This window comes from Suillus paluster (assembly GCF_016628075.1).
Source record: "Suillus paluster strain FC165 chromosome Unknown EDB91scaffold_51, whole genome shotgun sequence".
NCBI classification, from domain to species: Eukaryota; Fungi; Basidiomycota; class Agaricomycetes; order Boletales; family Suillaceae; genus Suillus; species Suillus paluster.
In genome coordinates, this window is record NW_024537611.1 from 164,085 (window position 1) to 191,403 (window position 27,319).

Below are 27,319 nucleotides of genomic sequence, written 5' to 3' on the forward strand. Positions count from 1 at the left end.
AACTTTATGCCATCATGATCAATCGTGATAAAAGTATGAGGTGCAGTGAGTACCAATCACTATGAAGTCATCGATTGGATTCTGTAACGTCTCCAGCTGCAGCCTGCCTGCGGCTGGGTACCTAGGTAGTATTCATCATCTCCGCTTACTCGCAGTAATATTTACAAGCCTAAGTTTACGAGGCTAACGGGATCATTGCACATTGACAAGCACTGAGCACAGTACTACGTTGTTGCTTGATGCATAGTCGCTTGTCTTAATGCCAGTGAAATTGGTTGTCTAGACCTGCCCAAGCGTCTGCCCGAGAGTCTGTCTGACTATAGTAAGTTGGGGTTCTGGAGTCCGTATCTCTCGGCCCTTTTCCAGCATCCTTGCAGGTTGCTCGCTGTCTCTGGACTTGAAGCTACTGGCCCTGCCCACTTGAGAAAGAAGAGTTTAGATTAATCATTAATTGGTGGCACTTTTAAAGTTTATGCCTGTAAGGCTGAGGATGAGTTCGAGAGGGAATTGCGAACGAGACAACGTAGATACGAAGTACATCTTAGACAAGGAAGATCGTTAGAGAAGTAGACTTTTCTTTGAGAGGTTTGGACGTGCTATGAGCGGGAAAATCACCGTATGCGATTCTGCTATCGATATGAGTGTACATGAGCTGTATATATACGGTTTCGAATGGCTTACTAATACTAGACCATAATGAACATTAAGAGCATGTGGTGTAGGTAAAATGGAGCGGTCAAGGCAAGGGAATCGTGGAATCAGAGCACAAGGTAGGATTGAAAAAAAGAAAATGGATGTATCGAGTCACGTAGACGACTTAGAGCGTCTTCGTTGGAAGACATGGTCAGTGCGTAAAGGATATACTATCCTTACATGCCTTTCACCCACTGCAGTTTTACCAGTCCCTCCCCTAGAAGGGCGTGCACTAGTTATTACTAATCAGCAACATTCAGCGACACCAGATGATTCAGGGGTGAGTTTGACAGCTCAATGATATGATTTAAATTTCTGCAATGCATCATTCTTGTCCTCCAAAAATACTCGGTCGAATTTGCATCCCACTTGATTTATAAACAATGATAACTCTTCCAAGGCCCCAATGACCCACCCTCCTCCCCAAGGTATTTCTGAATACGTGCAGTGAGCAGGCAGGCAAGCGGAGCGATATTCCTTGTGCATCACGACGGAAGGGAGAGGGGAGGTCAATTGTATCTTTGAAGCGAATAATATCCGATCCATCAATATGCATAGGGTGCTCGATAGCCCAATCCGAGATTTTCTCGAAGTTCCTGCATTGATGACGGGTGTTAAAGTTAGGGTGGGGAATCTTGTGTCCCTCCACCCAGTACCATGTAATCACCGTCACGTTGGCATTGCATATGATATTCTGCCTAATCATTTCGATGCAGTGATCTGCAATGTAACGGTATATCATAAGCAAGAGTGCCTCAAGTCAGACAAAACATTTAAGAAGATGCGTACGGAAGGTGTCCTGGAACCCAGGATCTGTGGACCCATAATGCTCCAACCAAGAGGCTTTGTGAAGCCAGTTTACACAAGTGTGAGCCAAAGGGTTCCGTTAAACCTTGCAACCATGGGCTCGACAGCAACATTTGCTGGAGCTGCGATGCATAAATTGCTGTACCGTTTGACACTGTTTGCCCACTCACAGTAAATAGAAATGTCGTCACGCAGGCAAGCTGAAGGCGTACCCATTCATAGCATGAAAAGAGCATTGATGTGCAAATAAGTGTACCATGGATGATGGCTCCGAGTCAACCAAGGCCAGGGAATAACAAGCGACTCGTGACGAGGTTCTATACGCAACCTTTCTGCATCACCAAATAATTTCTCGTCTTCGTTGACGTATCAACGGCGAAGTACTGCGAGAAATCTAATTAGGGTTCCGCACGGGTAACACCGCGGGTCGGAAACTCAACACCGTACCCGTTACGGGTACGGGTACGGGTACACACCGACTCGTAAGTATTGCGGGTTTTGGAGAACACCGCGGGTACATTAACAAGAAGAGTGTATTAACAACAATAAAATGAATATTACTATTTTTCTTTGTCATCCTCCTCAGCCTCGACTTCGTTTTGCTTCCGTTTCTGACTCCTTACAGAGGCTAGAAGGTCCTCCATCGCCAGAAGATCACTTCTGCCCCAGGCTCCAAGGCAGAGAAAGGCACGAATTGTTGATGGTGCAAGTCGGTTGCGAGTGAAGTGAAGGAGCTGCCAAGCCTGTGAGAAGACACGTTCAACCGCAGTTGATGTCGCTGAACCAAGCATCCGTAGCAAAGCGTCTGTTGTGTTAGCTAAGTTTCTGATATCAGCAAAAAGCTTACATGGAGAAGCTTTCCGATGCGTTCACTACACTTCTCGAATGCTACTTTGATATTGCGGGAGAATACATCAGATGATGGAAGTTCAATGTTCGGACGACCTGCACAAAGAAGCTCGCGGAGTTCACGGTCATTGATTATATTAACAGGGCGATTGCTTTCAGTGATCCATTTCACAAGTCGAGCACTGAAACTGATGTCGAGCTTCTCTGTAGCAAAGTGTAGCATTTAGTTGTGATCCTCGAGCTCTCAGAGAAAGGCGCTATGGAGAATCATAGCACGGCGTTCAGAGGCTGTCAAAGTTCCCAATTTGGTAGGTCATACCCGTCCAAACACCGCCAACCCGCGGTAAAGGGTCGCGGTGTGCTCAAGGGTATGACTACCCTACGCCGTACCCGTACCCGTCAGCATAGAACCGCGGTGTTTCCCGTACCCGTGTGTTTCCCTAGAAGTCTTTGACCATGTCGAGGGTGCGGGGACAGTTGGGGACAAACAAGCTATTCACTCTGGGTCTAGAAGCCATCATGCGGGATGGAGCTATCGAAAAGACGTATACAGGCCTGTTCGAAGTACTGGCGTGGCATTACCGATGAATCACAGGCCTAGGATATCTATGGCGCTTCAAAACCTTCCAAATTCGGAGCATTTCAGATGCGGGATAGCGGACCGTATTATGCATCATGGCCCGTCTAAAAAGCCGACTTGGTCGAAGTTCCTCTCTCAAAGTACTTGCTTTTGGTTTAGTTCAGGTTTGCGTTCGTAAACACACATTTTTGGTTATGTGTTCAGCATCTCCACCAATCGCATGAGTACTGCGCTACAGCTGCAGTATTCCCAGCGCCATCGCGTTCAGTGGCAAACTGAATTACTTTCGGTGCGTCCCCTGCTTCTGTACCATTAGCCCGCTACTTACCCATAGAGGCTATCCTGTAGTTATAATGCATTAAATGCATGATAGTTACAAGACAAATGTATTGCATTAACCATTGTAACTATCAGCAACCTCTTACATAACATTACATAACATCTAACCTCCGAGGCACCAGGCAGAATATAATCCTAGCTAACCCTAACTAACCACTAACCACCTAACCACTGACCACTAACCACTAACCACTAACCCTCTAACCTCTAACATCTAGCATCTAACCTCTAACAAACCTCTAACATCTAACAATCTAACCTCTAACCCCCTCTAACCCCCTCTTACTAAGATTAAAAATTAATTCATTAGCCATTACAATTGTTAATGCAATACCTTATCTTGTAATTACAATGGTAATGCATTATTCCCCCAGGGTGGGGTGACCCATAACGACCTTTCTTCAAGCAGCTTTTTGCATTGTTACAGCGAGAGAGCTCTGAACCTACCGATACTATCGTCCGAATAACAAGTTCAATTCAGTACTAGTTGCATCCCATCCGAAATTGTGCAATAAGTATGGAACTTCTTCGGGACGCTTTACAAGCGAGCTATGATATGCCAGTATGGTGGCGCAGGGGTCCTTCTTCACTCCACATACGCAATTGTTACAACGAGAGACGGAAATTGAACTTTGTGCTAACCGAAGTGCTGCCACCGGTGCCGCATCATGCTTCCATGGGCTCATAGCGAATTATCTGGGTACGCGTCTAGATATCCCAGCACCCTCGCAGTCAGTGGAAAACTTAGTTGTTGTCGGTGCGTTCCTTGCTTCCGCATCATTGGCCTAGCTTCAAGCAGCCTTTTTGAATCAGTGCGAGAGACCTGGACTTCAAGATCATACAGTATCCGAATAACAAGCATAGAAATTATGCGACATGGAACAAATTTTGGGGCGCCAAGTAAGCGAACTGTCCTTCTCTTCGCTCCAATACGCAATTGTTACAGCACAAGAGTAGGAAATTGAATCTTGTGCCGACCAGTCAAGTTCAACACGGAGCCGCGATTTCATAGCTCCGGATATCCTGACCTGAGTTGGCAAGATCAAGTGATCTGAGGCGCAAGAAGGTATATAATCCCTACCCTGATGAGGTCTGTCGAACATCGACACGGTAGACATTCCTCTCGATTACAACTTGAACCATGCAGCTCTCCCTTGTTTTCAGCACACTCGTGTCCTTTGTTGCTCTTGCTGCAGCTTATCCTGCACCCAACGTTGAGGCGGGACGTGCTTGTGAGTACTTGTGCACCGTCACTCGAATCAGCGAGACTAATGTGCCACGCAGCTTTAGACACGCGCGGAGAACAAGACAGCGACCTGTTCAAATACGACGCATATGATCAGAAGCGCTGTAAGTTCTTATGCACTGTCACTTAAATCAGCGAGACTGATACATATGCCATGCAGCGTTGGACACGCGCGGAGAACAAGACAGCGACCTGTTCAAATACGACGCATATGATCAGAAGCGCTGTAAGTTCTTATGTACTGTCACTCGAATCAGCGAGACTGATACATATGCTACGCAGCGTTGAACACTCGCGGAGAACAAGACAGCGACCTGTTCGCATACGACTATAAACCACCTAGCGAGCGCTGTAAGTTGTCATGCACTGTCACTCGAAGCAGCGAGACTGATATGTCACGCAGCGTTGGACACTCGCGGAGAACAAGACAGTGACCTGTTCGCATACGACTATAAACCACCTAACGAGCGCTGTAAGTTTTCATGCACTGTCACTTGAAGCAGTGAGACTGATATGTCACGCAGCATTGGACACTCGCGGAGAACAAGACAGCGACCTGTTCGCATACGACTATAAACCACCTAACGAGCGCTGTAAGTTTTCATGCACTGTCACTCGAAGCAGCGAGACTGATATGTCACGCAGCGTTGGACACTCGCGCAGAACAAGACAGTGACCTGTTTGCATACGATTATAAACCACCTAGCGAGCGCTGTAAGTTTTCATGCACTGTCACTTGAAGCAGCGAGACTGATATGTCACGCAGCATTGGACACTCGCGGAGAACAAGACAGTGACCTGTTCGCATACGACTATAAACCACCTAGCGAGCGCTGTAAGTTTTTATGCACTGTCACTCGAATCAGCGAGACTAATGTTATGCAGCATTGTGAAATTGGGATGCGCCAGGAGTAATCATGTCTCCGGAAGAGGTGCTATTCTCTCTCTCTCTCTCTCTCTCTCTCTCTCTCTCTTCTCTCTCTCTCTCTCTAGTGTTTGAGTCTACTATCATCCTGATATATGACTTAATGCTTCTCAGCCTAGGATGAAGGCGGTGTCATCACAGTGATGGTGTTTCAGTCTCGTTACGTTCTTTTAGTTTGCTGAATGCTGTTGTTATGCTTGGCGTGAATTTCACATCCCAGTTGTCTGCTCATATGACAGTGAAAGAACATAGCCTAGTCCCTGCCAAATCGACATCACGCAGCCGCGTGACGCTCGAACGACAACAAAAATCTGATTCTACTTGGATCTGATAAAGGTAGAGATGATTTTGCATCGGTTGGTTGCAATAGACCTCTTGATGTGTGTCCTACACGCGAAACACTAACATGCTTTGAGTGGCAAGTCTAGACTACTATGTCTTTGAGATGTTAAGAGCTTGATGTAACACTCGACTTGTCCGTGGTAGTATACGCTAGGCTGGTCACGAGCCTAAGCCCCTGGGACCTTTAGTGATACTGGATGCTGAAGAACTAACCAATCATGACCAGTCCGAAAAGCACTGTCCTAAGACTCCAGGGGCTGATAAAGACTAACTAGAACATTGGGGACATATCATCACTTGGGCTAGTCACTTCATATGTTAAGCGAGTTCTGGAGCAATCGACCGACATCAATTTCCGCCTCCCCGAGCCCTTATTGCAATACTTCTATAAACGACTGCTCGAAGGCACTACGTCGAGCAAGGAGATCAAGGAAGAAGTTGCGTTCAGGGAACGCTCTGAAGCATCTCAAGTCACTCTGTTTATGCATCCGCAACTTCAATGCTTTCGGATGGTGATATTCCCCTGGATGATGTAGATGTGGCACTTCTTCCCCTCGCGACATCAATTCAGTGACAGCAAGCTTTCCGCTTTGCTGGAACCATGCTGGATTACATGTTGGAGAGGGCGCAGGAAGCCGCACGGTCCTAGTCAGGAATGCTACGCATACCGTGCGTCCACTGGCCGGATAAGGCCTAAATCAGGGCCTCGTGTAAGCCTGGTGGCTTACGTCCGCCTACACATATGGTTCATTGGATCGTCGACACCTCTTTCCCTTAGCTTGTACCTTACCGTCGTCGTCTCGCAATCCAGAACGTGCTTCTGTTTTGTTTTGTGTGTTTCTTCAGTGCTTCTCGTCATTGGCCACGACTTGTTTCCACCTCGGTAACGTTGCCGCTCTATCACGGCGCATTTTACGAGCTCTGACGCACAGCGGCGACATCGGTAAGACGCTTTTCTCCACGACAAGAGCGTCAGGGGCACTACTTCCAGAACCACAAGGTGATGTCCGAGTCAGCTATCAACCTCTTGACTCGGTGAAAGCCGCGTTGATGACGAACCTCTCATGTGCAGTACCTAGTTGCTCCCAAACTAAACAAGTGAACCGACGTCCGCACGTGAGTGGTATACAACTTGTGTGAATAGAGTATTTTTGCTAAGAATTTATCAGACGGGAAAGGAAATTTTGCTTCCGTGCGCGCAATCTAATTAGCCAAGGGCCTTCATAAGTTCATATCATACTTGGCAAAGACACTCTAATGAAACTAGTCTAATGATCTGATGCCATTGCTGCAGTACACTTACTCATATTGAGGAGTCGATGTGACATCGTGCGCCGTAACTGGTATGCACTATACAATTCAAGAGATTCCGAACCAGTCGGAACCAACCGCCTAACCAATCGCAGCTGGTTACAATTCAAAACCCTTACAGGTGGCATGACATGGCATGACTTGGAAACTGCCACGTCCAAACCACGTCTTGAACTTCGTCACTATGGGTGTTGGTGTTCCAATCAATGGCTCGTACCTAATTTCCATCTCGAAGTATCATGCATCATTCCGACACAAGTACCCTCAAACGCAAACAGACCATTTGTGGACGGCAGATGGTCACGCTAGCCAGCACCGAGGCCAAATCGAGGCAGCATCATACTCCGAAGCTATGGACTTCTAAAAGGCAATATTGTGCTCGTCCATGTCACGTGTATTTACTTGACCCTAAACAAGACCTACAGGTGATTGCCTTGCTGTCCAATTCAGGGCCCGGGTATGCCTGTAGATACATACAAAATCAACTTCTATATAAGGATCGCATTTCAAAGAGGCATCGACTAACTTCGGGTAAGGGGACCGACATATTGATAACTTATATCTCTGACCTTCTGAAACGTGGCATCCGAGAGCTGGGCTGAGCAAGCACCTGGGCGATTCGATATACATAGGTGGTAGGAATTTTCCTCTTGTTGTAACAATCCAACATATTGTGTGCCATCTCAAGCCTTGCCGAATCTCGGGCAATAGTACGAAGACAAGGTAGTGCTATTTTTTGCGAGGGCTTCTTACTGACTGTCTGATTCACAACAGACACACTGACTTCAGATCCAAATCATTCGCGAGTTATGCGCCAGGAATATTACTCTCAGTACTCTCCTGTCGATGGAGTCGACGATGACAGTACGAAACTCCTTGATAGTGGTACAGCAACCAGACCTTCTCCAAGATCCCGCTATCATCACTTATGGTCATGGCTAAGCCACGGTGTGCTGATGTCCATAACGATGCTGTTTTTCACGCTATGGGCACGGGCGCCTTCGATAGACGACGTAGTTCTGTACTGTGGGTGGACAGATAGCGTCAATGCACAGGAGCTTATTTACCCTTCGCAGCTCCAGCCAACGAGGCTATTGAATCCATCGGCATTATCAGATTCAACGGAACCCTGGACGCTCCTTCCATATATCGTGGCAGTCCGTCCCCAGAAATCGACGCCGTTTGGGAGGAAATAGCTGTCGATGGTTGTATCATGTTTCTCTCACGTCGTATGCAATCATTAATCGGCAATGTTGTCCAGCGCGCTCAGTTCGCATGACGGCTGAACAACTGCTCAGAATAGGGAAGAAACCTTCTCCCGCCATGGCAAGATATCCAGACGAATATGGCGGAGGTTATATGGTAACGATTGAAGGCATTCACATGCTCCATTGCATAGTGGGTTGTAATACAGGGGAGCTGGACTATCTTTTCTCACTCTCATCATTAGAACATGCTTCGCAGAGTCAGCTGGGGTGACCATTACAGATCCTCTGATTTTGCTATCCACGACTCCCCCGAAGGATTCCGCACTCATCTCGGTAGGTATATTGTTTCCTTCTCGGCCCAAGTCCTGCTTATGTTGTACCTCAGATCACTGCATCGAAATGCTCAGGCAGAACATAATGTGTCGTGGTGACGTGGCAATGCTCACTTACGATTGGGTGGAGGGATCCCTTGATCCTTTGCCCAACTTCAACGTTCCCCATCAATGCAGAAACTTCGAGAAGATCTTGGATTGGGTAGATGAGCACCGCGTTATTGTCCCTACATCCGAGATGGTCCGCTTGGAGGATACCGTCGACCTGCTTTCCCCTCCTTAATTGCATTATTGATATACTTCCGAGTCGCTCCCGATGACGGGTTTAACTTTAAACATGGATCACGATATGACGGATGTAAACCACATAATTGCCCTTAAGAATCTTGCAGTGTCAGTGCATACTGCAATTACAACTCCCGCTGAATATCACATAAAGCCGTTTGTCAAAAGTTGACCGCGCTTGTCCTTTGTCGCTATAGAAGTCCATTCCGAATCCTCTGCCTGCGTTACCATGAAATCAAGAAGATCTGGAAAACGTACACATTGACACAGGATACCTGTGTTCATGGTGGGCTGGAGGCCGTACCGTGGTGCAGCGCGCTCCACATTCTGCGCAGAACAGACTACTAGACCGTCGCTCAGCTTCTACTATTACCAGTCCGCTGTCACAGCATGGAAACTTGTATTTCACCCGTTCCTTCTATATTATGCCCCCCGGCGAGGAGGTGGAGAGGCAGGTGTTTGCCATGGTTTGCGTAGGGCGTAGAGTAGCTCATCAATGATCACCATTGCCAGGCCTCGCCAGAGGCAGGCAGGGTCTGGGTCTGCACCGCTCCACCGTAACCTGATCCTGCGAAGTACTTCACAGTAGTCTATGAATTCTGGAGACCCGGGCTCGTTCTCGTGGGTGTACTTATAAGTTACCTTATCAATGCTTGCAAGGTTTCTTAAAATACTAGTGACGTCCTACAGGTGCAATGACACAACAAGTTCCCCGGCGTATCTGTCATTCGACTCGTAGACTTTGATAGCATCTGTGGTTTGTGTGTGCAAGCTGCGCTGATATGATAGACATATTGCAGAGAGCTTAGAGAGACCAAAACCCAATGGCACTGGTAAATCGGCACTTCCCGAGTTATGACCTGTTATGTTTTGTGGTCTCTGGCTCTTTTTTTGTTGTCGTCTAAAGTTTAAACAGTATGTCCCTCTGTCGCATTTGGTAGAGATATAAAAGAAGTAGGCCTAGCTAAAGTACCGTCACTATGCGCTCAACGTTGTGACTACTCTTTCTTGCTTCAAGGCTTGCCAATTCATCTTAGTAACGTCAACGGTTATCATGTTACTAATCGTCTGGGTCCGGCTCTGCATTGTTGATCTGTGCACGTTGTATGGTGAGGTCAATGCCACGAGATTTGATGCGGAGCAAGGCTTACCACTCCCACGACACCAGCACGCTTGTCAAGGTCGAGATCTCTTGTGACTAGCTCCGCATAGTTGCCCTGTACACATTGTATAGTGAGGTCAATACCACGAGCTTTGATGGGGAACAAGGCTTACTGGTACTATCCCAGCGTTGATGTCCACAAGGGACGTCAAACCAAGGAGAACACAGAAGGCAGTAGAGAAGCGGGCAAACATGATAGTGAGTTGGTCTTAGACTAGAGAAGGTTGTTCAATAGTGCTATCTGACTGTGACAATGCTCAGCTTTTATATTCCACAGAAAAGCTCCTAACAGGGCATAAAAGAAATCAATCTTGGACTTCTTACATGGCGATGCAAAGGAATTTCCAAACATATGACAGTGCTAACGGAATTGAGACGAATGGTTCCAACTCGGCATTCGTCAAAAGGCGCTCGTTGGTTGTCAATGCATAACGAATACTGTATAGGGCCACAAGATCCGTGGCAGGGCCGATCCCTAATGCCTATATACTTATCGCGGTCCGTGTACTTTGGTTTTGATTCTATGAGATAACGCATACTCGTGCATACATAACAGAGCATCTAGAAAAAAAAACGTTCCGAATGCAATCGAATCGTAGCGTCACGCCAAGGCTATAGACCACGGCCTCGATCGAATACTATGTGTACCAATTTGTCACCGGGAGCTTGCGTCTAGGGACTGTAGTCGAGTTCGTTCATGGATGTCAATTGGCGACATGGCCTGGTGGGGCGTAGTAGTCGGTAACTATATTCCGCTGACTGTGTCCTTTATTTCATCGGCAAGTCAGGACCGAACATCGCATTAGATGATCTGCTTGTAGAAGGTCTTGAACGCTACGGCTGCACCGAACCGATGGACTTCTGGGACGGAAATTGTAGTTTATTGAGTGGTTGCATGCCCAGGATCGAAGTCAATTCAGCCGCGTCAGGTACAAATATCTGCAGCACCAAAAACTGCTTGCAGATACTTAAGACACAGTGTAGTGCTGTCCGATTTCCATAGGAAGACCCAATGGAAGAAAGACAGCGGTTCCTTCTGTTATGGACGAGACACAAAGCCATTAGCTAGGAGTGGCACATCGAGGGTAGTTGTGGTACATGTAACAATAAAGACTTGGAACTAGACACGTAGTGCTGGCCAATGCAACTCAAGGATAAGTATCACATAGTACAATAATTGATAGATGATGGTTTGAAACTTGTTGTTACATGCAGAGCTGCGAGACTACTACTTTGTATCTGGTCTGCCTAGGGGTATATGATATGCCAATTTGCCAAAGAGCTTACTTATTATAGGCAGACCGAATAGAAGACAGTCGTTCCTTCCTACGTCTTAAAGCCGTGGTTTCCATGCACGTCACTCAACAGCAGGCGCAGGCTATTGTCGCTCAATACGAGGGCGACGATACTGTGATTGAACAGTTTAACGAGATTTGCAATGAGGGATTTAGGTATGATATCGATTACTTACCCGTGAATGATTTTTGCTACACGCGATATTTCTCCAGTTACACATCGTCTATCAAGTTCTACGCGATCGATATCGTGCTTCGCAATGTATCATACCTTCTCGCTGCTATTCCAAAGACTTTTGACTCTAAATCAGACTTGGTGATGCAACCACTCCCCCTTGGCACCATCCGCGATCTCCTTTTAAACATCTCCGATAACACCAGTTTGCCTGTACCAGAACTCAGAGGCTTCGACGATTCCCTCGCATGCTATCCGTTCCATTATCTCTTCCTCCGCCTTCCATCACATAATGCCCAGTCTCTCTCATCGTTGCGATCGAGCGGAGCACTCACTCCGCGTCAAGACGCTCTCCTTGATCTTAAGTTAGGAACCGTCCTTCATTCCCTGCACTCAATCCAAAACGATTGGTTCGGTGTCCCAGGAACCCAGCCGGACGAAGATGTGTGCTACAGCTGGCAGGATACCTTCATGCTGCTCCTGGATGGGCTGCTGTGCGAGCTTGAAAGCACTGGAGAGATACAAGGGACTTTGGTAGAGGACATACGAAAGTACCTGTCCCGCGCCATCGGGTCGTTTTTATTTGAAGACGCGGAAGTGCCTACATTGGTCTGGTCGACAGGTTCGGCGGATGATATATATGTCCAGGTCTCGCAGCCTTGTGGACCGAACGAGGAAGCTACAGTGGACATTGCGTATGTGATGCCGACGTTTGATCGGGTGGTGTGGGGAGACCCAATGTTGGAAGCATTTTTTATGCCACCAGGACCGAGCAAGGCGTTGGAAGAAGGGTATCTAGAAGGAGAGGGTGGAACGTTGATCATTTTCCCGAGGCAGAGGACAAAGAGGATGTGGTATACGCTGTTTTTGGCTTTAGTTGTACTGGCAGAAGTTGGAAGAGATAAGGAGAAAGGGGAGGCGGATAATGGAATGCATCAAAAGCTCTGCTGGGCAAGAGATGTCCTCCCGAGATGCGTTGAGTCGTTGAAGGACGCGCCGTGTTACTAGAATGATAGTCTTAGCTTTACGCATGAAGTGAACGCATAGATTTCATACATACCAGATGAGTACAGCATTATGAATCATCAGCTGAAGTCATCTCAACATCTACTGCGGCCGGGGTAGCAACTGGGGTTGGGCCATCATTTCCCGTGAGTTCACCTTCCACAATATCTTCCTCATCGCTACTCTGTCCTTCTTCGAGTTCCCTATTGTCGGGAGTCACTGTAACTTCATTCTCATTCGTCATCTGAATGTCTCCATGGCCCATACGTGGATCCCATTCGAGCTCTTCGGGCTCTTCCACCTCCACTTCGACGCGCTGCTTCCACTCGAATTTATCCCTAAGCATCATCACAGCCCTGAACAGCACGTTCTACACGGTGATCGTGCGCACTCCGTATCTCCTCGCATTCATGGAGCACATCCTCGTGTGTTACCCGACTACCCGCGGCAGGAGGATGAGTAGTCTGAATGCCATTCGTGGCGATGGCACCACGGGTGGCCATACACTCCGCTAGACGACGGACAGTAGCAGTCTCCATATTGAGCACGTCAGTCGTCTGCTGGTTGCGCAAGAGAGGGATGAGGTCATTGTCGAGCTGAGCATCCGTCATTCCGACTGCTTGGATGCAGAGCGATCTTCTCATACATGATGGAGGCAGCTCGGACTTGCGCCTGAATAAGTTGGGACTGCGCCTGAGGCGATGATAGGGATTGGGAGAAGCTGTGCGTTTGGGAGAGAATGACATTGTATTTGGAGAGGATGTCTGGCCAGGCGGGCATGGCGTTTTGTCCGCCGACATCGATTGTGCGCTGTAAGGTCTGGATTGATTCAATAATTTGGTTAGCCTTAAATTTTAAGAGCTCAAGTTGAGCAATTGGAAGTGACTTTGAATCGAAATGAGAGCTGGGGGTTGTTTGTAGTCATGATAGATTGACTCCAAAAAAGGGAATTTTGGAAGCGCAATGGTTCATGAAGCTCTTGCATAACAAGACCAAACTAGTCGTTATGTCGATGTGACCACCTACTCTCCTAGCCTCGGTTGTTACTCTTCTTTTCACCAATTATTGTCAGAATGTTGTCGATTTTTGCTCGTCGCATTGTGTCCAGTCTTCCCGAGTTGCGCACCAATGTTTCGTCTTCGTCGGTGTTGACTTCGTCCGCATTCGCGGCGACGCGTCGTACGTTCTTCACCTCGCGTCGTATCCAGTTGCCCGCTGCTGCGTCAAAAAGCGCGTCAACCGCAGCAGCAGCGAAGAAAACGATGAAGAAAAGCACAGCTAAGAAAGCTGCTCCAAAGAAGGTGAAAGTTACTACGAAACCAAAGTCCAAACCGAAGTCCAAACCGAAGTCAACGGCAACGTCCAAGAAGATTGTGCCGCCCGGTTAGTGGAACTATTTGGCTGTACTTGTAATTACATGCGTGCTAATAATGCCGCTATAGGACCCAAGAGGGTGCCCAAGTCTGACCAGCCTCCTTCTCGTCCCCCGAATGCCTATCTGCTTTTCTTCTCGAGGCTCGTCCAAAGCCAGAAGGACAACATCAAGTCTAGTACAGACACCCAGGCCGTGGCCAAGCAAGCTGCTGCTGCGTGGAAGGGCTTCACTCTCGCAGAGAAACAGGTCATTTACATTGTCGTATCTGAGATGTGTCGTGCTAAATCGCTTTTCACAGCCTTTTCACGACGAGGTTGAGGTCTTGAAGAAGGAGCATGAAGAGAAGTTACATGACTATTGGAAGACGGCCTCTCCTCAGATAGTCAGGAAAATCAATGCAGCGTCGCAAAGCTGACGGAAAAAAGAAGATTCACCGACCCCGTCAAGAGGGTGACCACATACGCCCCATGGGAGCTTTCTTCAGGTCACTTTTGTTTGCTTTTGTTATAATTTAAAGACTCACAACAGTTCACACAGATTCATCCAAAATTTCCGTCAATCTGATGATGGTAGAGCTATTCAAGCAGCCGGAGCTACTATCACAGGTGGAGGAGCAGTCAACATTGCTCGCGAAGCTGGCAAGCGGTGGAGGGCCATGAGCACCTCTGATAAAGCCGTAAGTGAACGCTGCTGACAATTTTCTTCAATGATTGACAATGTCCTTTTAGCCCTATGTGGAAGCTTCCCAGAAAGCACATGCCGACTGGCAAGCAAGCCACCCCAACAAGAGTGCCTCTGAGAGTGCATCATTGTAGAAGCTTACATGTCAGGAAGCAACAATTCTGCTTACATCAGACCTCCCATTCTTTTTTGTTGCAGGCTTCATCATCACTTGCCCACTTCATCGCCAACATCCAGTCCAATGAGTTACTTTTTATTACACACGTATATAATGTCTGAATTTATCCGCATGTCCCTCTAGCTTGACGCTTGTCCCTCTAGCTTGACGCTTGTCCCTCTAGCTTGACGCTTGTACGATAGGACTTTCTGGTTGCGTCGTGGCATCGATATGCACGTTTCTCAAGCACACAGACCCATGTTTGATACTCGCGATTAAATAATGTTCACACAAAGGCGCTGCAGGCATGTTTTTTTCCGGCTTACAAACCGACTAAATAAGTAGACGCATCCCCAGTTTTCAGACGACAGCTGGTGCGTCGTTTTGACCCACATCCAGCTTGGAGACAGAGACTCCATGTGGGCCGGATCAAACGTCTGTATGTAGGGATGTTCACCGTTTGGCGGCCCCTTGCAGACTTAAATTGGGTCGATGGTGGTTTTATCCCTAAATTCGCTGAATACAGTATTAATATGGCTGCAAAAGAAAAATCGACACTGACACTACATAGATGAAAATATCAGGCAAATGTATATTTCATATAGCCTGGCTCCCAAACATGCGGTTATCGATTACCGACTGTTCAAAGAACCACCAATACGGTATGTGAGGAATACCCCAATGGCATATAGCAACATATATATCGTGTATCGCTAGAAAAACAAAAATGTAACAGCAACAGAAAGCAAGAATCCCAACAGAATATTTGGACATCGTGATCATTATCTGCCACCCAAAACTGCATTTGCACTAGAGCCCTTGCGACTTCTCCTCGAGATAAAGCCATACAACTGAGGCTACGACATCGCCTTGATGCTGCTCAACCGTACCACAAGAGGAAGTAGCGACACATTCTCACTCGACGCGTAGTACTGTACGCAGTCCAAATGAAACTTACACAAAAAAGAATCGTCAGCCAGGACTGTGATAACTGGGTAGACAACACAACATTACCTTGAACCTAGAGACAAGCAGCGTCAGAACGTGACTTTCCAAATAACGCACGCAGACGACGAGGTGCTCACCAGTGGTTGAAGTTGGACTCGAACTTCTTGAGGAATTCCCACCGTTTATTCATCGCTTGGTCGCCGTCGTCGCTCTCGGCTGCTGCGAGCGCTTGATTGGCGGACTTGGTGAAAGAAGGAGGTGTACAGAGCGAACGTCGAGCATGTGACTATCATGCGGGAGTATGCCTGCCAGTGCGACGGTCAACGCGTGTCTGTGTCCAAGGTAGTACACGTACCCTCAGCAGTTTGGCACTCGTCAACATGCATTCTTTCAAACACGTGTCCAGAAAGTCTACGTGATCCCTCAGGAGCTGGTCCACGGTGGTCACCTTGGCTAATTTCGCCTCTAGTGCCCGCCAGTTAGGTTCAAGAACCTCAAATGTCGTGAACGCCAGTATTTGCTGGACGAATGCGAGCATGCGAGCTCTTAGGAGCGCGACTCGCAATCGCCACTGCTCGAACTCGGGGTGGTTGGGCACAGAACGCCGCCAGGGAGTCGTCTTCTGTTCTATCCACATCGATGCGAGCGACTGCTCTACATGCTTGAGATGTAGGAGGAACCGGAAGAGGAGCTGGTAGCGCAGAATTGTTTTGCGGGAGATGACGAGTGAAAGCGGGAATTTCACGTTGTAGTCGAGTGTAAGGGCATCGATTGCTTGTTTGGAGTGAGCAAGGACGGTGGCACAGATTGTTTATGTACATACCAAGCATGGGCTTCTTGTCATCCTTCTCCTTCTCCCTGTCGCGATCCTTCTTTGCGTCATCATCTGGCACGCCCTCGCCTTCCTCACCACCGATCACAGCCACTCACGCTGATGACCTTGAGTAGCCATTCGTACAAACCGCTACTCGCGATGCTGACTCGCACATCTTCGCGGAATGCGGCATCTTCCCCCGTAAGTGAGAGGTCGAGCAGACTCTGTAGCTTCACAATACTGACACCCTTCGCGGGCTTCTTCAGCTCTATATGGGCAAGGTCTAAGAGGTGGGTGAGGAAGGATGAGGAGGAAAGGAAGAAATAACGCTTGAGAGAGCGGAGCCGAGGTATGAGCTGTTGATCCTGCAGCAGGAGACGTAGGAGGGTGCGGTTCGCGTGTGTGTATGCATCTTCGATGAATTTGTAAAGCCTGGAAATACTCGTAAAAAGACTAAAACCGGAACCAATGGAAAGACCTACTTTTCATCTTCCATGGACAGCGACTTATTGGTTAAATCCTTCTGATCAGCTTGCACCTCAATCCCACATTCACGTATCACGTTAAGATATTTGCCTGCAAGTAGAAACTTGTGTTTCCAACCCTCAAGAAGGGGCGGTATGCAAGCACCACCAGGTAATCGACCCCCAGGAGTACGTGGCGGTGGAATACCTGTGTGCTGACGCTTCGAAGAGAGCGTCGAACCATCGCGAAGCTACTCAGACATCAGCCCACATGCACCCTTTTTTTCCTGACACAAAGCTCACTGTATATCGCCTCTCCCAATATTCATCCGTGTAATCCACTTCCAAAATGCCCTTGCTGATGAACTTGCTCTCCTTCACACACAGCTCCTCGTATGGGTCTTCGAGGCGACCCGTGGTTGTCCATACTCGAAGCATCTCGACGTACGGCACCCCCGCAGCGGTTAGAAGAGTGCCGTATACTTTGACTGCGGTGGGATCGCCTGACATGGTCTGCATGCGCTCGTATATTACTGTTAGTACTTCCCCGCCCTTGACATTAATAGGTGCGTCTGACGTGCTCTTCTTCATGTCGGACAAAACCGCCTTCAGCTTCGCCCCGCCGAGCCCAAGCGCCTCGTCTCGTGCTGCTTGCTCTGGATCGGACTCGGAAGAAGACGAAGAAGATGAGGCGTCGTCGTCATCGGTAGTAGCCAGTTCGAGGATAAGTTGGTAAATAAGGGATAGGGTATGCACTGTTGGGTGAACATAGAACCATAATTTTTGTAGACTGAATTGCGGGGAAGTGTTAAAAGCATGTTCGAGCTGAGAGAGGAGTGTTTGGTAATCCTTTGGAGGCGTAAGTAAGACAACGCTCGGAGGATAAGAAAGACCAACTTTGAGCATGTCCCGGATGGCAGCGCAGAGGGCATGGTTGACAAGCCCAAAATCGAGGTGGCTGCGGCTCTCCACGAAAGAGGAGATGGCAGTATAATAAGTGCCGAGGGGTAGTATCCGTTCTGTTAGGTCTCGAAGGGACGAATCTGAAGAGAATATGAGCGACATTGACCTCCACTCACATGTCAGACACACCTAGAGGAGAGGACACGACAAAACTTATTCCCTTGAGTGGGTCGTCATCTTCTTGCGAGTATTCGGGATGATAAGAAATATATGTCCCCTCAATGCCCTGTAGAGGTTCAGCAGGAGGACGAAGTGAAGCACTGCGCAGATGCACAAGTATAAAGAAGAAACAAATTGCTCAGGATCAGTTAGAAGGTAAGTGAACCAAACACCCGGTCATTTCTATTGAATATGAACCGAACCAAAAAATGAGAATCGGACAAAAGGTTTGAGACGGATGGAAAAGCAAAGCGGCGACGGAAGAGTAGTGACACGAATCAGGTCACTGCATCCCAGCTAATAACGAAAAAATCGACCAAAACACTTCGAGCATAACGACAACTTGTAAAGACGTACCATCAAGACATAGAGGAGATCCTCCAAAATCAAAGCTTCTTGTATATCCACCGGAAGATTATCCAATACATCTTCCCTTGTCTTTCCCTTTGACTTAGGTATCGATGCAGATGCACCGACGCGCGAGTTCAAGGGTGCGCGCACGAATGAAATCTCAGCGATAAATGACGGCTCATGGCCTGCATGTCATCACTACTTTAGTATGCAAATCATTGAGGACTGTCACGTACTTTTGCCACGACTTTCTCGTGATGAGCGTACGCGCACATCTCCATCTTCAAATATATCGTCGTTCAGTTGTCTGTTTCTGCGAACGGAAGCGATAGTGCCTGTGATCTGAACCATTGGTCGATTGTCTGCATGTCATAGGATACATAGTAGGTAAAGAGACTCGTACGTACCTTGGTATACTCTTTTGCAGACAAACCGAGGTTCTTCTTGCGGCCTCCTGGACGCGTTCGTGGGGTGTAAGGGTCCATAATGGATGTCTAGTGTAACTTGCAGATGTTAGAATGACGCGGTAGATGCACAAGACGCGTGAATTGATAACTGTTTACTGTTTTTGGTAGTCACGTTTTTCTTCCAAATCCACTTCCGAAGTTCCTCCTCCGTGCAGAGCTCGGAGCCGTCTAGAAATTTGTTGGGGGCAGCTCGTTTAACCGGAGGGCACCCTGATATACATTGAAGAGGTGATTCTTACGCTGCTGCGAGGGCGCGTCCTAGGCTGCAGCGATCTAGAAACCTGACCGGGACCACCATGCAGTGCATACTAAGGCTGCATATTACTAACCCGGCGGTTGCTAATATCCTTCTCCGCAATCCTTCTCGCAAACCTCTACAATCCCGTTGCACTCCCACTTGGAAGCGTTCCTCCCTCCGACCAAAAGCCACGGAATCACTCGTAGCCTAGCCCTTCAGATGACGTCTGTATGCATATGAACCCATCACACCCCACAGGGACATCCATTTATCGGCCGCGCGTCTGCTTTGAAGTTGAATATACACTCTGATGTACTGGTGCGTTTGCGTCCTGCTTTTATTCGATTTGAATTTTGGACTGACTGTTGTTCGTGGACGGTCCTGCGACGAAGAGATCCGTTCGTCATCCTATACCAGTTCCACCTAGACTCCGTCCCTAATCATCCGCATAGCACGTGTCACTCCCGCTTCTTGTGCTCCCCGCACATATATGATTAAACACACCCCAGAACTGCAAAAAAAACTAACGGCGCAAAGGCTCGAGCACCTAAGCTCCGCTCGCCATAGCAGTAGCAGGTCCAGGATAAACCCTCCCCATAGTCTCCTTGAACTCTTTATCATCCCTGCCTCGTCTGCGTAACGATCACCTGCAACACATAGGCATCTCCCCCAGGTCGTGAATACCATCTAGATTGTTCTCAACAGTTGGGTGTTTGAAGCACCGGGCTCTTGGGGCGCGAACGGGGGGTGGAGCGTGGTAAGTGCGGAAGCGAGCAAAAGCTTCTGGGGCTCCGGAAGCTAAGGACGTGATAACGACTGTATAATCATTCCTCGTGCATTTCCATGGTCGGCTCCGAAGACCAGAGGCAGAACCTTAGTGCGTCAGATTTCAGCTATGTAGTAACCAGTTGCGCCGCAAGCTCACTCTCCTTGCGCAAGTCGGCGATGCGCTCAAGGACTGGCGGCGGGTTAACAGCTCGTTCACGCGTGCGTGGTCGAAATCATCACTCATTCATCATTGTCAGTGGATTTCGAACGAACTTGAACTCGAACCTTTTTCTCGGAGCCCCTGAACTAGGGGGGACTGGCTATGATGTGGTCGACTCGGACAAATACATGATACTTATTCCAACCTCCCCCCGGTCGTCAGCCTACCTAATTATCAAAAATGGAAACTTCCGCCTGAAAAGTATGCATATATGGTACAGCCTAGTACTTGGACTCTGTGAAATTATCGTATGTGAACCCCAATCGCCCCGGGCCGAGAAGATAGGCACAATTATTGCAGGCACGATCAATCTGTTCAGCACTCGGTTTATTATACTTGTACGTCTTTCCCTCTTCGGGGAGTATCAACTGTGGCTTGAAGGCAAAACCTTCCGCAGTTTTAGCATCGACGTCGCTGAGAATTCTGTTGAGACGATGAATATTGCGGTCAGATTAGATAGAAATAACTTGAAAAACACTCACGACTTAATGAACAAGAATGGAAGTGTCTCGGCGCAGCTCCCAAACTTCTGCCCGTTCGGCTTCACCATGGTCTGGTTTTTCAATCTCTTCTCCTGCAGGCCATCCGCAATGAGCGCATCTTCCCTGCTGTCTCGTACCTTTTCCCTCTCTGTTTTGAACTCTTTTTTGCCAGGAACATTGGACATTATGCATATGCGTGTGACCTTCTTGCTCGCTTTTCCTTGGTCGAACACTGTCATCTGGATCTTCTGAGGCTCGTTGTTAGCGGCAATGTAGGCCTCAACCTCGGCGTTCTCGGGCCTGGTTAGTCGACGCCAAAAGACGCAGAACAGACATGCGAGGGGATAGTAGTAATTCTCTCTATTTGCACCTGTCGGCGAAGTTCCAGTAACGGAGAAGAACCATCCGACAAGATCAAAAATGGTCTCGAGGTTGAACTCCTTATTCTTGACCTGGTACAAGGCGGTGATGTGACTCTGTAGAAATGGCTTCGGATTGGTCTCTTGACTGAATTGAATTTTAGAACTGCCTCAAGTGACGTTCATAATCAGTCAAACTTACCTGATGCTCACAATTTTATCCACTACTTTCGTCAAACTGTCTCTGGCAGTTTGCACCACGTTATAGGCATCGGGATTCCCCTTGACTTTCCCGAGGAAGGCTATGATCTATGCATCGGGAAATAAACGAATGGGCGACGATTTATCCCACCCGACTCACTTGGGACCTCTTCCACTTGAATGCAGAGTCTTTCTCGGCCTCGTCCATGAACACCATGTTGTTGAACGCTTTAAGGAGCTTGGTTGGTACTAGTGCGGCATCTGGTACTGCCTCTGTGCTACAATACAGAGTGAGCGGGAAAACGATAAGAAAATACCTAGCACTAGCCTTGCCACAATTTCCTCCTGCATTGTAGCCTGGACGTTGACTGGTGTGGCATCATGTACCACATTCATCAGTACTGCCTCCTTGCTACAATACAGTGTGAGCGGGAAAAGGGTAAGAAAGAACTTAGCACTGACCTTGTTCTGAGTTCCTGCATTTTAGTCTGGACGTTGAAAGTTAGCACCTCCGCATTTTGTAGTAGGCAGAAGCGCCGAGTCGTAGGCGATCATCTTTTCTAGCTCCGATGTTAAAGGTGAAGAATCTTTGGGGCCTTGATGCAGAAGAAACGAAGTTACGAACCATTTCTCGATTTCGTATGCGAGGAATGATGTCAATGTGACACCGGGATTTTTCCACTAGTCTAAGATGCAGTCAGATCAATGACTATACTGCTTATGCCTGGCACTTCCATGGCGGCGATGCGTATGTAAATTCCTCAATTTCGTTTGCGAGGAATGTTTGTCAATGTGACATCAGGTTTTATCTTAGAATCACGAAGGGGACTTACTTACAATGGCATATCTGCTGAATGGAAGTTACGAAACATTCCTCGATTTCGTGTGCGAGGAATGATGCCGTGTCAATGTGACCCATTAATTACGGCGACGTAATATGTAAGAGCATTCCGAAGTCCCCGATTTCGCTTGCGAGGAATGTTTAACGATCATTCACTCATCAGGTTTTTTATTAGAATCATGAAAGGGACTGGCTTACTACAATAACCTATCCGCTGAATGGAGGTCACGAAACATTCCTCCGTGTGTGAGGAAATTCTGACTAGTAGTCTAAGACCCTGTCAATTCAATGAGCTGCTGTACTACCGTGAGTACTTACACTGTACAGGCACTTCCATTGCGGCGAAGTGTATGTACTTACCATGGCTTTTCTAAAGATTGAATCAGATCAATGATTACATAGTACTACTTACGCCCTGGCACTTCCATCGCGAAGAAGCACACAGCATGTGGGAGCATCGCCGGTCCCTCGGTATGCTTGTAAAAGGTCTAGTTCCAGAACCGCATTGCACATGATTCAATGTTTACGACCAAATATGTATATGTCATCCTTGGATCCTATGCTAAAGCGGCAGTCCTACAAATAGGTCGAACAGCGACCAGCTACTACTCAGATTAATCAGACCCAAAGCTAATAACCTCTCTCTCTCTTCGCACGTTCACGAAGATCAACCTCGATCTACCTGATGGCAGTATGTGTGACCCATGATTATATGATAATCATTGAATCCGTCACTGACCTCCCTCACCTCCATAGACAGCAACAAATTCTGCCTCTGAGGTGCGACCTGGACCTCGCAGCAGTTGTGAATCATGGAATACCGATTATCTGACTTCCTGAATACAGGCGAAATCGAGCCCTCCAAAAGGCTGGACTGACAAAGTTGCTGCTGAAGTCAAAGTCAAAACCATGCTCGCGGATTGCATGGGCACGACATCTGACAAGATCCAGGACGTTCTGGAAGAAAAGCACGGCGACCAATATGTGTTCCAAGTTTCCTCTTACAGTAAATTTTACTTTTGGAATTGTGCAAGCGATGAAGGAGCTGAAGTTACCAAGCCAAAGGGTAAGGAGGAACTTTGGAAACAGATGGACAAGGATATCACGCAGGTGGAAGTGAAGAAGCTTTGATATATCCTGGTAATACATATGCAGCGTCACACTCTCAGCATGTACTGCGTAAACACATCTATGATGTTGAACGAATGATTTGAAAACAAAGTGCCCTGCTTTCCAAGGATGATCATCATTCATTAATATTGACTCCTGAACGACTGTGGAGTCGACGAAACTGTGTCGGAGTTCTTGGCGCTCACAAACGATGGGGACTGGACATAAAGACGTGAGAAATATTGTATTATCGTCTCCATGGTTAGATCCAAGGACGAGGGGCAGGCAAGTGCTGCAGGTTGCGGAGCTGGTCTCACCCGTAATCTCTACAACATCTGGAGGCGCTCCTGCCCAGCCGAGGTCGAGGCTGTCGACTTCACCCGCTCGCCTAAGACGCGAAAACCCTTATAGACGCGAATGGGAGGGCGTAGTTGGTGTAAGTGAGGAAGAGCATATACGCATAACTATCAGCGGAAAAAAATTAACAAACGCTCACCACCCAAACAAAAGCTTTCCTCCTGCTGTTATTGACCCAGCGCATCAGACAAAAATGAATACAAAGCGCCGCGAGGAATGCAAGTTGTTGTTGCTGTTGATGAAAAGTCACGCTGGTTTTGTTACCATCGACCTCCCGACGTCCTCCCTGACCGATACTGCCTCGCTTGGTGTCTCCTGCAGTACGTCGGCACCAGAGTATTGGGGAAGCGATGAGAAACGCTTTCGCCCACTACACCGTTATCGAGTGGTTTGGAGGTACGACCTAGGATTGCTTCTAAGATGTATTCAATAGGCCTACGGTAGAGATATGGTGTGTTAGACGGTCGGACCACCAAGTAGATAAGTGCCGTAGGCGGGCTCCGAAGTTAGTGGAAGTGGTGGCAGAGGATAGGTGTAAGAACTGAACGAAACTGAACGAGGGGTCCTCGTCACAGCGAGCCTGAGTCTATCTTGAGGCGTCCCACTTGAGGATACTGCAATAAATTATGCAAGTGAGAAACGAAGCATTCGACTCGGAGCGTACGTACGAGTGCTATTCTTGCTTGAACGGTGAGTGAAATTGAGGTGAGGACTGTAGTATGACTCTTTAGATCTGTGAATAGTGGTCTTCGTTTGTGAACGCAACGTCAAATTCTGTTCTCGGGTACCGAGCCTGCATTTTTCTACAGAGGGCGATGCCTGCAACGGCGCGGGCGAGTCGAGCATCCAAGTACTAAGTAGTAGCAAGTAAGTAGTCGTCCCCTCTGCAAAACGACGGGGACTAGGACATTAGGACGTGATAAAATAATCATGATCTCCATCGTCAGATCCAACGACGAGGGGCAGGTAAGTGTTACAGGTTGCAGCTATATGGTTTTGTCACGAGCTGTCACCCAGGTTGAAGACTTACCGCAGGATCCGAGTTGGCCGTGGGTCAACGCGTCGTTCACGAACCATGCATGCGCGGTCGAAATCAGCCTTGGCTCGGTTAGATGGGCTGGATTGGGGTGGATGATGGTGCGTGTGATGCGTCGTCAGAGTCGCATACATCCATTCTTGCGTGTGGGATGGGGGCACGTCAACGTCAGGTGTAGGAGAAGACGCGTGTGGGTCAGATATGGGTGTAGAAGTGGGTTTGGAGGAGTGCGACCGTGATGGTGACGTAGACGCCGAACTGAAATCAGAATCTCCCCGAACCTCGCGTGCACTGTCCGGCCTAACACCACCCACAACCGCTTGCACAGGGCGAGACCTAGCACAAAAGCTCTGCCCCGTGATCAGTCTTGTTAAAGTGCCGGCGTTAGTAGATGGCGAGGTGTGTCGGGTGATGACTCGGAGCGGTGAAGGACTGGCTGAAAGAAATGGAGTGCCATGCTCTCGCTAACAAAAACCTCCTCCACAGTCCCGAATGAGGAGGACAGGAAGATATAACGCCTGAGAGAGTTGAACTAAGGTATGAGCTGTTTATCCTGCAGAAGACGGAAGATGGCGCGGTTTATGTGTGTGGGCGTCTTCGAGGAATTTGTGAAGTATAAACATACCCATGAAAAATGACGAAAACTAAAACTAATGGAAGGACTTACTTTAATCTTCCATCAATAGCGGTACTCTGGTTGGATCCTTCTGATCGGCTTGCACCTCGATCCCACGTTCACATATCACGTCGAGATATTTGCTTGTCAGTACAAACTCGTGTCTCAGAATCTCACGAAGAGATGATATGCAACCACCACCTGGCAATGCGACAGCCAGCTAGTAATAACGAAAGCAATCCGGCCATTCACTGAGTCGAGTATCCTTAACGACCACCATCAAGACACACCATCAAGACAGGAGATCCTCGAAAATCAAAGCCTCTTGTATGTCCACGGGAATATTATCCAATACATCTTCCCCCGCTTTTGCCTTAGGTATTAATGCAAACGCACCGTCGCACAAGTTTAAGGGTGGGCGCACAAACGATGTCTCAGCAATAAACGACAATTCATGGCCTGCATCTCATCATGACTTTAGTACGCAAGTCATCGAGGACCATCACGTACTTTTGCCGCGGATTTGCGTACGCGGACCCGTCTCCATCTTCATACATATCGTCACTCAGTTGTCTGTGAACGGAAGCGAAAGTGCCTGTGTGATCTGAATGGTCGTTCGTCTGCATGTCATATACATTGCCGGTAATGAGATATGTATGTATCTTGGTATACCTTTTGCAGACGGCACAGGGTTCTTCTTGCGACCTCCTGGTCGCATTTGTGGGGTATAAGGGTCTATAATGGAGGACTACTTGAGTAGTACTTGCAGAGGCTAAAGTGACGCGGTAGATGCATCATGCACAAGGCACGTAACTTGAATTCCTGTTTTTGGTAAGTAGTCACGTTTTTCTTCCAAACCCGCTTAGGACCTCGTCCCTGGCACAAGCCATAGATCCCGCATGTGTATCACCATCATAGGCAAGCCATGCATTCAAGTATCACAGTTAGTAGACGAGACGAACTGAGTCGAATTCCTGATGATCTTTGCGGTCACTGAGTCCAAAAGAGCAGTGATTCCGTTGTTGCTCTATTGCATTAGACTCGGTGACCGCAATCTCCCTGGTCCTCACAATCGAACTGCAGCCATTGCCGTCTATATGGAACTTTGTTGGGAGCAGCTCGTGTAAGAATTTGAAGGGCACCCTATAGTGTACATTGACGAACTTCACAGGCTATCGCGAGGGATGCCAACATTTTTGCATTTCGCAAGGCCATGCCTCGAATGGTCAGTTCAATGACTTTTGAAAAATTTCAGCCCAAGCCTATAAAATACACAATGTTTCTAACAGTAGCCCCGGGAGATATGATCTCCGTTGACCCTGCAGCTATCCGTTGCCTCCAAGAGCCTGGCTCCTCTAGGACAGAGTCCGAATATGAACACCCCTCAGACTCCGAGTCGAAATCCGAGTCCTCGGGTCCCTCCCAGCCCAATCCTTCCGCAAAAACCACTTCCACAAAGTCCTCACTAACTCCTTTTCACCTCCCACCTTACACGGCTCCTTTCATCTTCGTCCCGCATATGCCGAAGTTTCCTTCCCCGCCATACCTAACGGCACGCCCAGGATACGATAAAATTCCAACGCCCAACAATGCCGACGGTGAACTTGTTCGGCTGGCATGGGACTGGTACTCAAAAATGTGACCAAGGGCCAGGAGTAAGCGCCAAATGGCCAGGGAACCAAATCGCAGGATTGGCGGTCAGTAGGTATTCGTGGGCAGGACACATCACCATGGCACATATGGTATCCTGAAGAATTCAATTAATGTTTGCTCCTTGTTCACTCGGCGTGGGGTCATCAGGGTCGCACCTTACCTCCTGGGATGTACTGGGAGATTAGACTTCGTTTTGGTTTTCCGCTGATAATTGCCATGCCCAGATTCCCGTCGACATTCCAACGTTATCAGATGGCCGTACCACCGTCGTCGTCGAAAAATGATAGGCAGATACCGATGTAGTCCCCTTGGCAAATCTGCGTTGACGGTATTATCAATTAATCCCACTGTCGTCGGTGACAGTTACTGACCGACATTGTGCTCGAAAGCCGCGTTGACGATGAGACTTTATGCTGAATTCTGATAGGCTCTCATGATCTTGACAATGATATGCAGGGGTGCCATTTGATGAGATGCGGGAGTCTTCGGTCTCGGTGTCACACGC

At 48.1% G+C, this 27,319-nt stretch overlaps 11 protein-coding genes across 11 annotated transcripts; 6 read left to right on the forward strand and 5 right to left on the reverse strand.

Annotated features, from left to right (window-relative positions):
• Positions 1-2,060: 2,060 nt before the first annotated feature.
• EDB91DRAFT_1057180 (uncharacterized protein) lies at positions 2,061-2,291 on the reverse strand (the record flags this gene model as incomplete). Its single annotated transcript, XM_041314057.1, has 1 exon — positions 2,061-2,291. The coding sequence occupies one exon, from the start codon at positions 2,289-2,291 to the stop codon at positions 2,061-2,063; it is 231 nt and encodes a 76-aa protein (XP_041174506.1).
• A 2,026-nt stretch (positions 2,292-4,317) lies between these two features.
• On the forward strand, positions 4,318-5,520 carry EDB91DRAFT_626868 (uncharacterized protein). The gene is made up of 7 exons (XM_041327933.1): positions 4,318-4,500; positions 4,553-4,618; positions 4,675-4,740; positions 4,797-4,865; positions 4,918-4,986; positions 5,281-5,349; positions 5,400-5,520. Exons 1-7 carry the CDS (start codon positions 4,410-4,412, stop codon positions 5,405-5,407), a joined length of 438 nt encoding a protein of 145 aa, XP_041174507.1. The 5' UTR covers positions 4,318-4,409; the 3' UTR covers positions 5,408-5,520.
• Positions 5,521-8,020: 2,500 nt separating this feature from the next.
• On the forward strand, positions 8,021-8,915 carry EDB91DRAFT_1238504 (uncharacterized protein; the record flags this gene model as incomplete). Its single annotated transcript, XM_041321730.1, has 5 exons — positions 8,021-8,040; positions 8,209-8,297; positions 8,354-8,490; positions 8,543-8,633; positions 8,686-8,915. 5 exons carry the CDS (start codon positions 8,021-8,023, stop codon positions 8,913-8,915), a joined length of 567 nt encoding a protein of 188 aa, XP_041174508.1.
• A 1,062-nt stretch (positions 8,916-9,977) lies between these two features.
• EDB91DRAFT_1251201 (uncharacterized protein) lies at positions 9,978-10,273 on the reverse strand (the record flags this gene model as incomplete). Its single annotated transcript, XM_041323345.1, has 3 exons — positions 9,978-10,010; positions 10,069-10,134; positions 10,193-10,273. 3 exons carry the CDS (start codon positions 10,271-10,273, stop codon positions 9,978-9,980), a joined length of 180 nt encoding a protein of 59 aa, XP_041174509.1.
• Positions 10,274-11,316: 1,043 nt separating this feature from the next.
• Positions 11,317-12,725, forward strand: EDB91DRAFT_627085 (uncharacterized protein). Its single transcript, XM_041327934.1, has 2 exons — positions 11,317-11,530; positions 11,588-12,725. Exons 1-2 carry the CDS (start codon positions 11,430-11,432, stop codon positions 12,555-12,557), a joined length of 1,071 nt encoding a protein of 356 aa, XP_041174510.1. The 5' UTR covers positions 11,317-11,429; the 3' UTR covers positions 12,558-12,725.
• EDB91DRAFT_1084283 (uncharacterized protein) lies at positions 12,625-13,300 on the reverse strand (the record flags this gene model as incomplete). The annotated part of the gene is made up of 2 exons (XM_041315749.1): positions 12,625-12,924; positions 12,989-13,300. The coding sequence occupies 2 exons, from the start codon at positions 13,298-13,300 to the stop codon at positions 12,625-12,627; spliced, it is 612 nt and encodes a 203-aa protein (XP_041174511.1).
• A 327-nt stretch (positions 13,301-13,627) lies between these two features.
• On the forward strand, positions 13,628-14,744 carry EDB91DRAFT_1251204 (uncharacterized protein; the record flags this gene model as incomplete). The annotated part of the gene is made up of 6 exons (XM_041323346.1): positions 13,628-13,937; positions 13,997-14,175; positions 14,228-14,311; positions 14,355-14,413; positions 14,467-14,605; positions 14,658-14,744. 6 exons carry the CDS (start codon positions 13,628-13,630, stop codon positions 14,742-14,744), a joined length of 858 nt encoding a protein of 285 aa, XP_041174512.1.
• Positions 14,745-15,624: 880 nt separating this feature from the next.
• EDB91DRAFT_1251205 (Spc98 family-domain-containing protein) lies at positions 15,625-18,951 on the reverse strand (the record flags this gene model as incomplete). Its single annotated transcript, XM_041323347.1, has 12 exons — positions 15,625-15,720; positions 15,782-15,788; positions 15,853-16,001; positions 16,071-16,489; positions 16,539-16,640; positions 16,678-16,961; positions 17,012-17,244; positions 17,297-18,036; positions 18,086-18,182; positions 18,473-18,651; positions 18,703-18,808; positions 18,874-18,951. The coding sequence occupies 12 exons, from the start codon at positions 18,949-18,951 to the stop codon at positions 15,625-15,627; spliced, it is 2,490 nt and encodes an 829-aa protein (XP_041174513.1).
• Positions 18,952-20,380: 1,429 nt separating this feature from the next.
• EDB91DRAFT_1084286 (uncharacterized protein) lies at positions 20,381-21,683 on the reverse strand (the record flags this gene model as incomplete). Its single annotated transcript, XM_041315750.1, has 6 exons — positions 20,381-20,582; positions 20,642-21,148; positions 21,203-21,309; positions 21,362-21,474; positions 21,519-21,613; positions 21,664-21,683. The coding sequence occupies 6 exons, from the start codon at positions 21,681-21,683 to the stop codon at positions 20,381-20,383; spliced, it is 1,044 nt and encodes a 347-aa protein (XP_041174514.1).
• Positions 21,684-22,903: 1,220 nt separating this feature from the next.
• Positions 22,904-23,173, forward strand: EDB91DRAFT_1057248 (uncharacterized protein; the record flags this gene model as incomplete). Its single annotated transcript, XM_041314063.1, has 1 exon — positions 22,904-23,173. A coding segment is annotated over one exon (270 nt), but the record flags the coding sequence as incomplete, so codon positions are not given.
• A 1,573-nt stretch (positions 23,174-24,746) lies between these two features.
• Positions 24,747-26,803, forward strand: EDB91DRAFT_1251208 (uncharacterized protein; the record flags this gene model as incomplete). Its single annotated transcript, XM_041323348.1, has 2 exons — positions 24,747-24,944; positions 26,333-26,803. The coding sequence occupies 2 exons, from the start codon at positions 24,747-24,749 to the stop codon at positions 26,801-26,803; spliced, it is 669 nt and encodes a 222-aa protein (XP_041174516.1).
• Between the last annotated feature and the right edge of the window lie 516 nt (positions 26,804-27,319).

Bases quoted from the DNA above. Each gene is read 5' to 3' on its own strand.
- EDB91DRAFT_626868 (XM_041327933.1), top strand. From the start codon at position 4,410: ATGCAGCTCTCCCTTGTTTTCAGCACACTCGTGTCCTTTGTTGCTCTT. The intron at 4,501-4,552 runs GTGAGTACTTGT...TGTGCCACGCAG, and splicing joins CGTTGAGGCGGGACGTGCTT to CTTTAGACACGCGCGGAGAA. The intron at 4,619-4,674 runs GTAAGTTCTTAT...TATGCCATGCAG, and splicing joins CGCATATGATCAGAAGCGCT to CGTTGGACACGCGCGGAGAA.
- EDB91DRAFT_627085 (XM_041327934.1), top strand. From the start codon at position 11,430: ATGCACGTCACTCAACAGCAGGCGCAGGCTATTGTCGCTCAATACGAG. The intron at 11,531-11,587 runs GTATGATATCGA...ATATTTCTCCAG, and splicing joins ATTTGCAATGAGGGATTTAG to TTACACATCGTCTATCAAGT.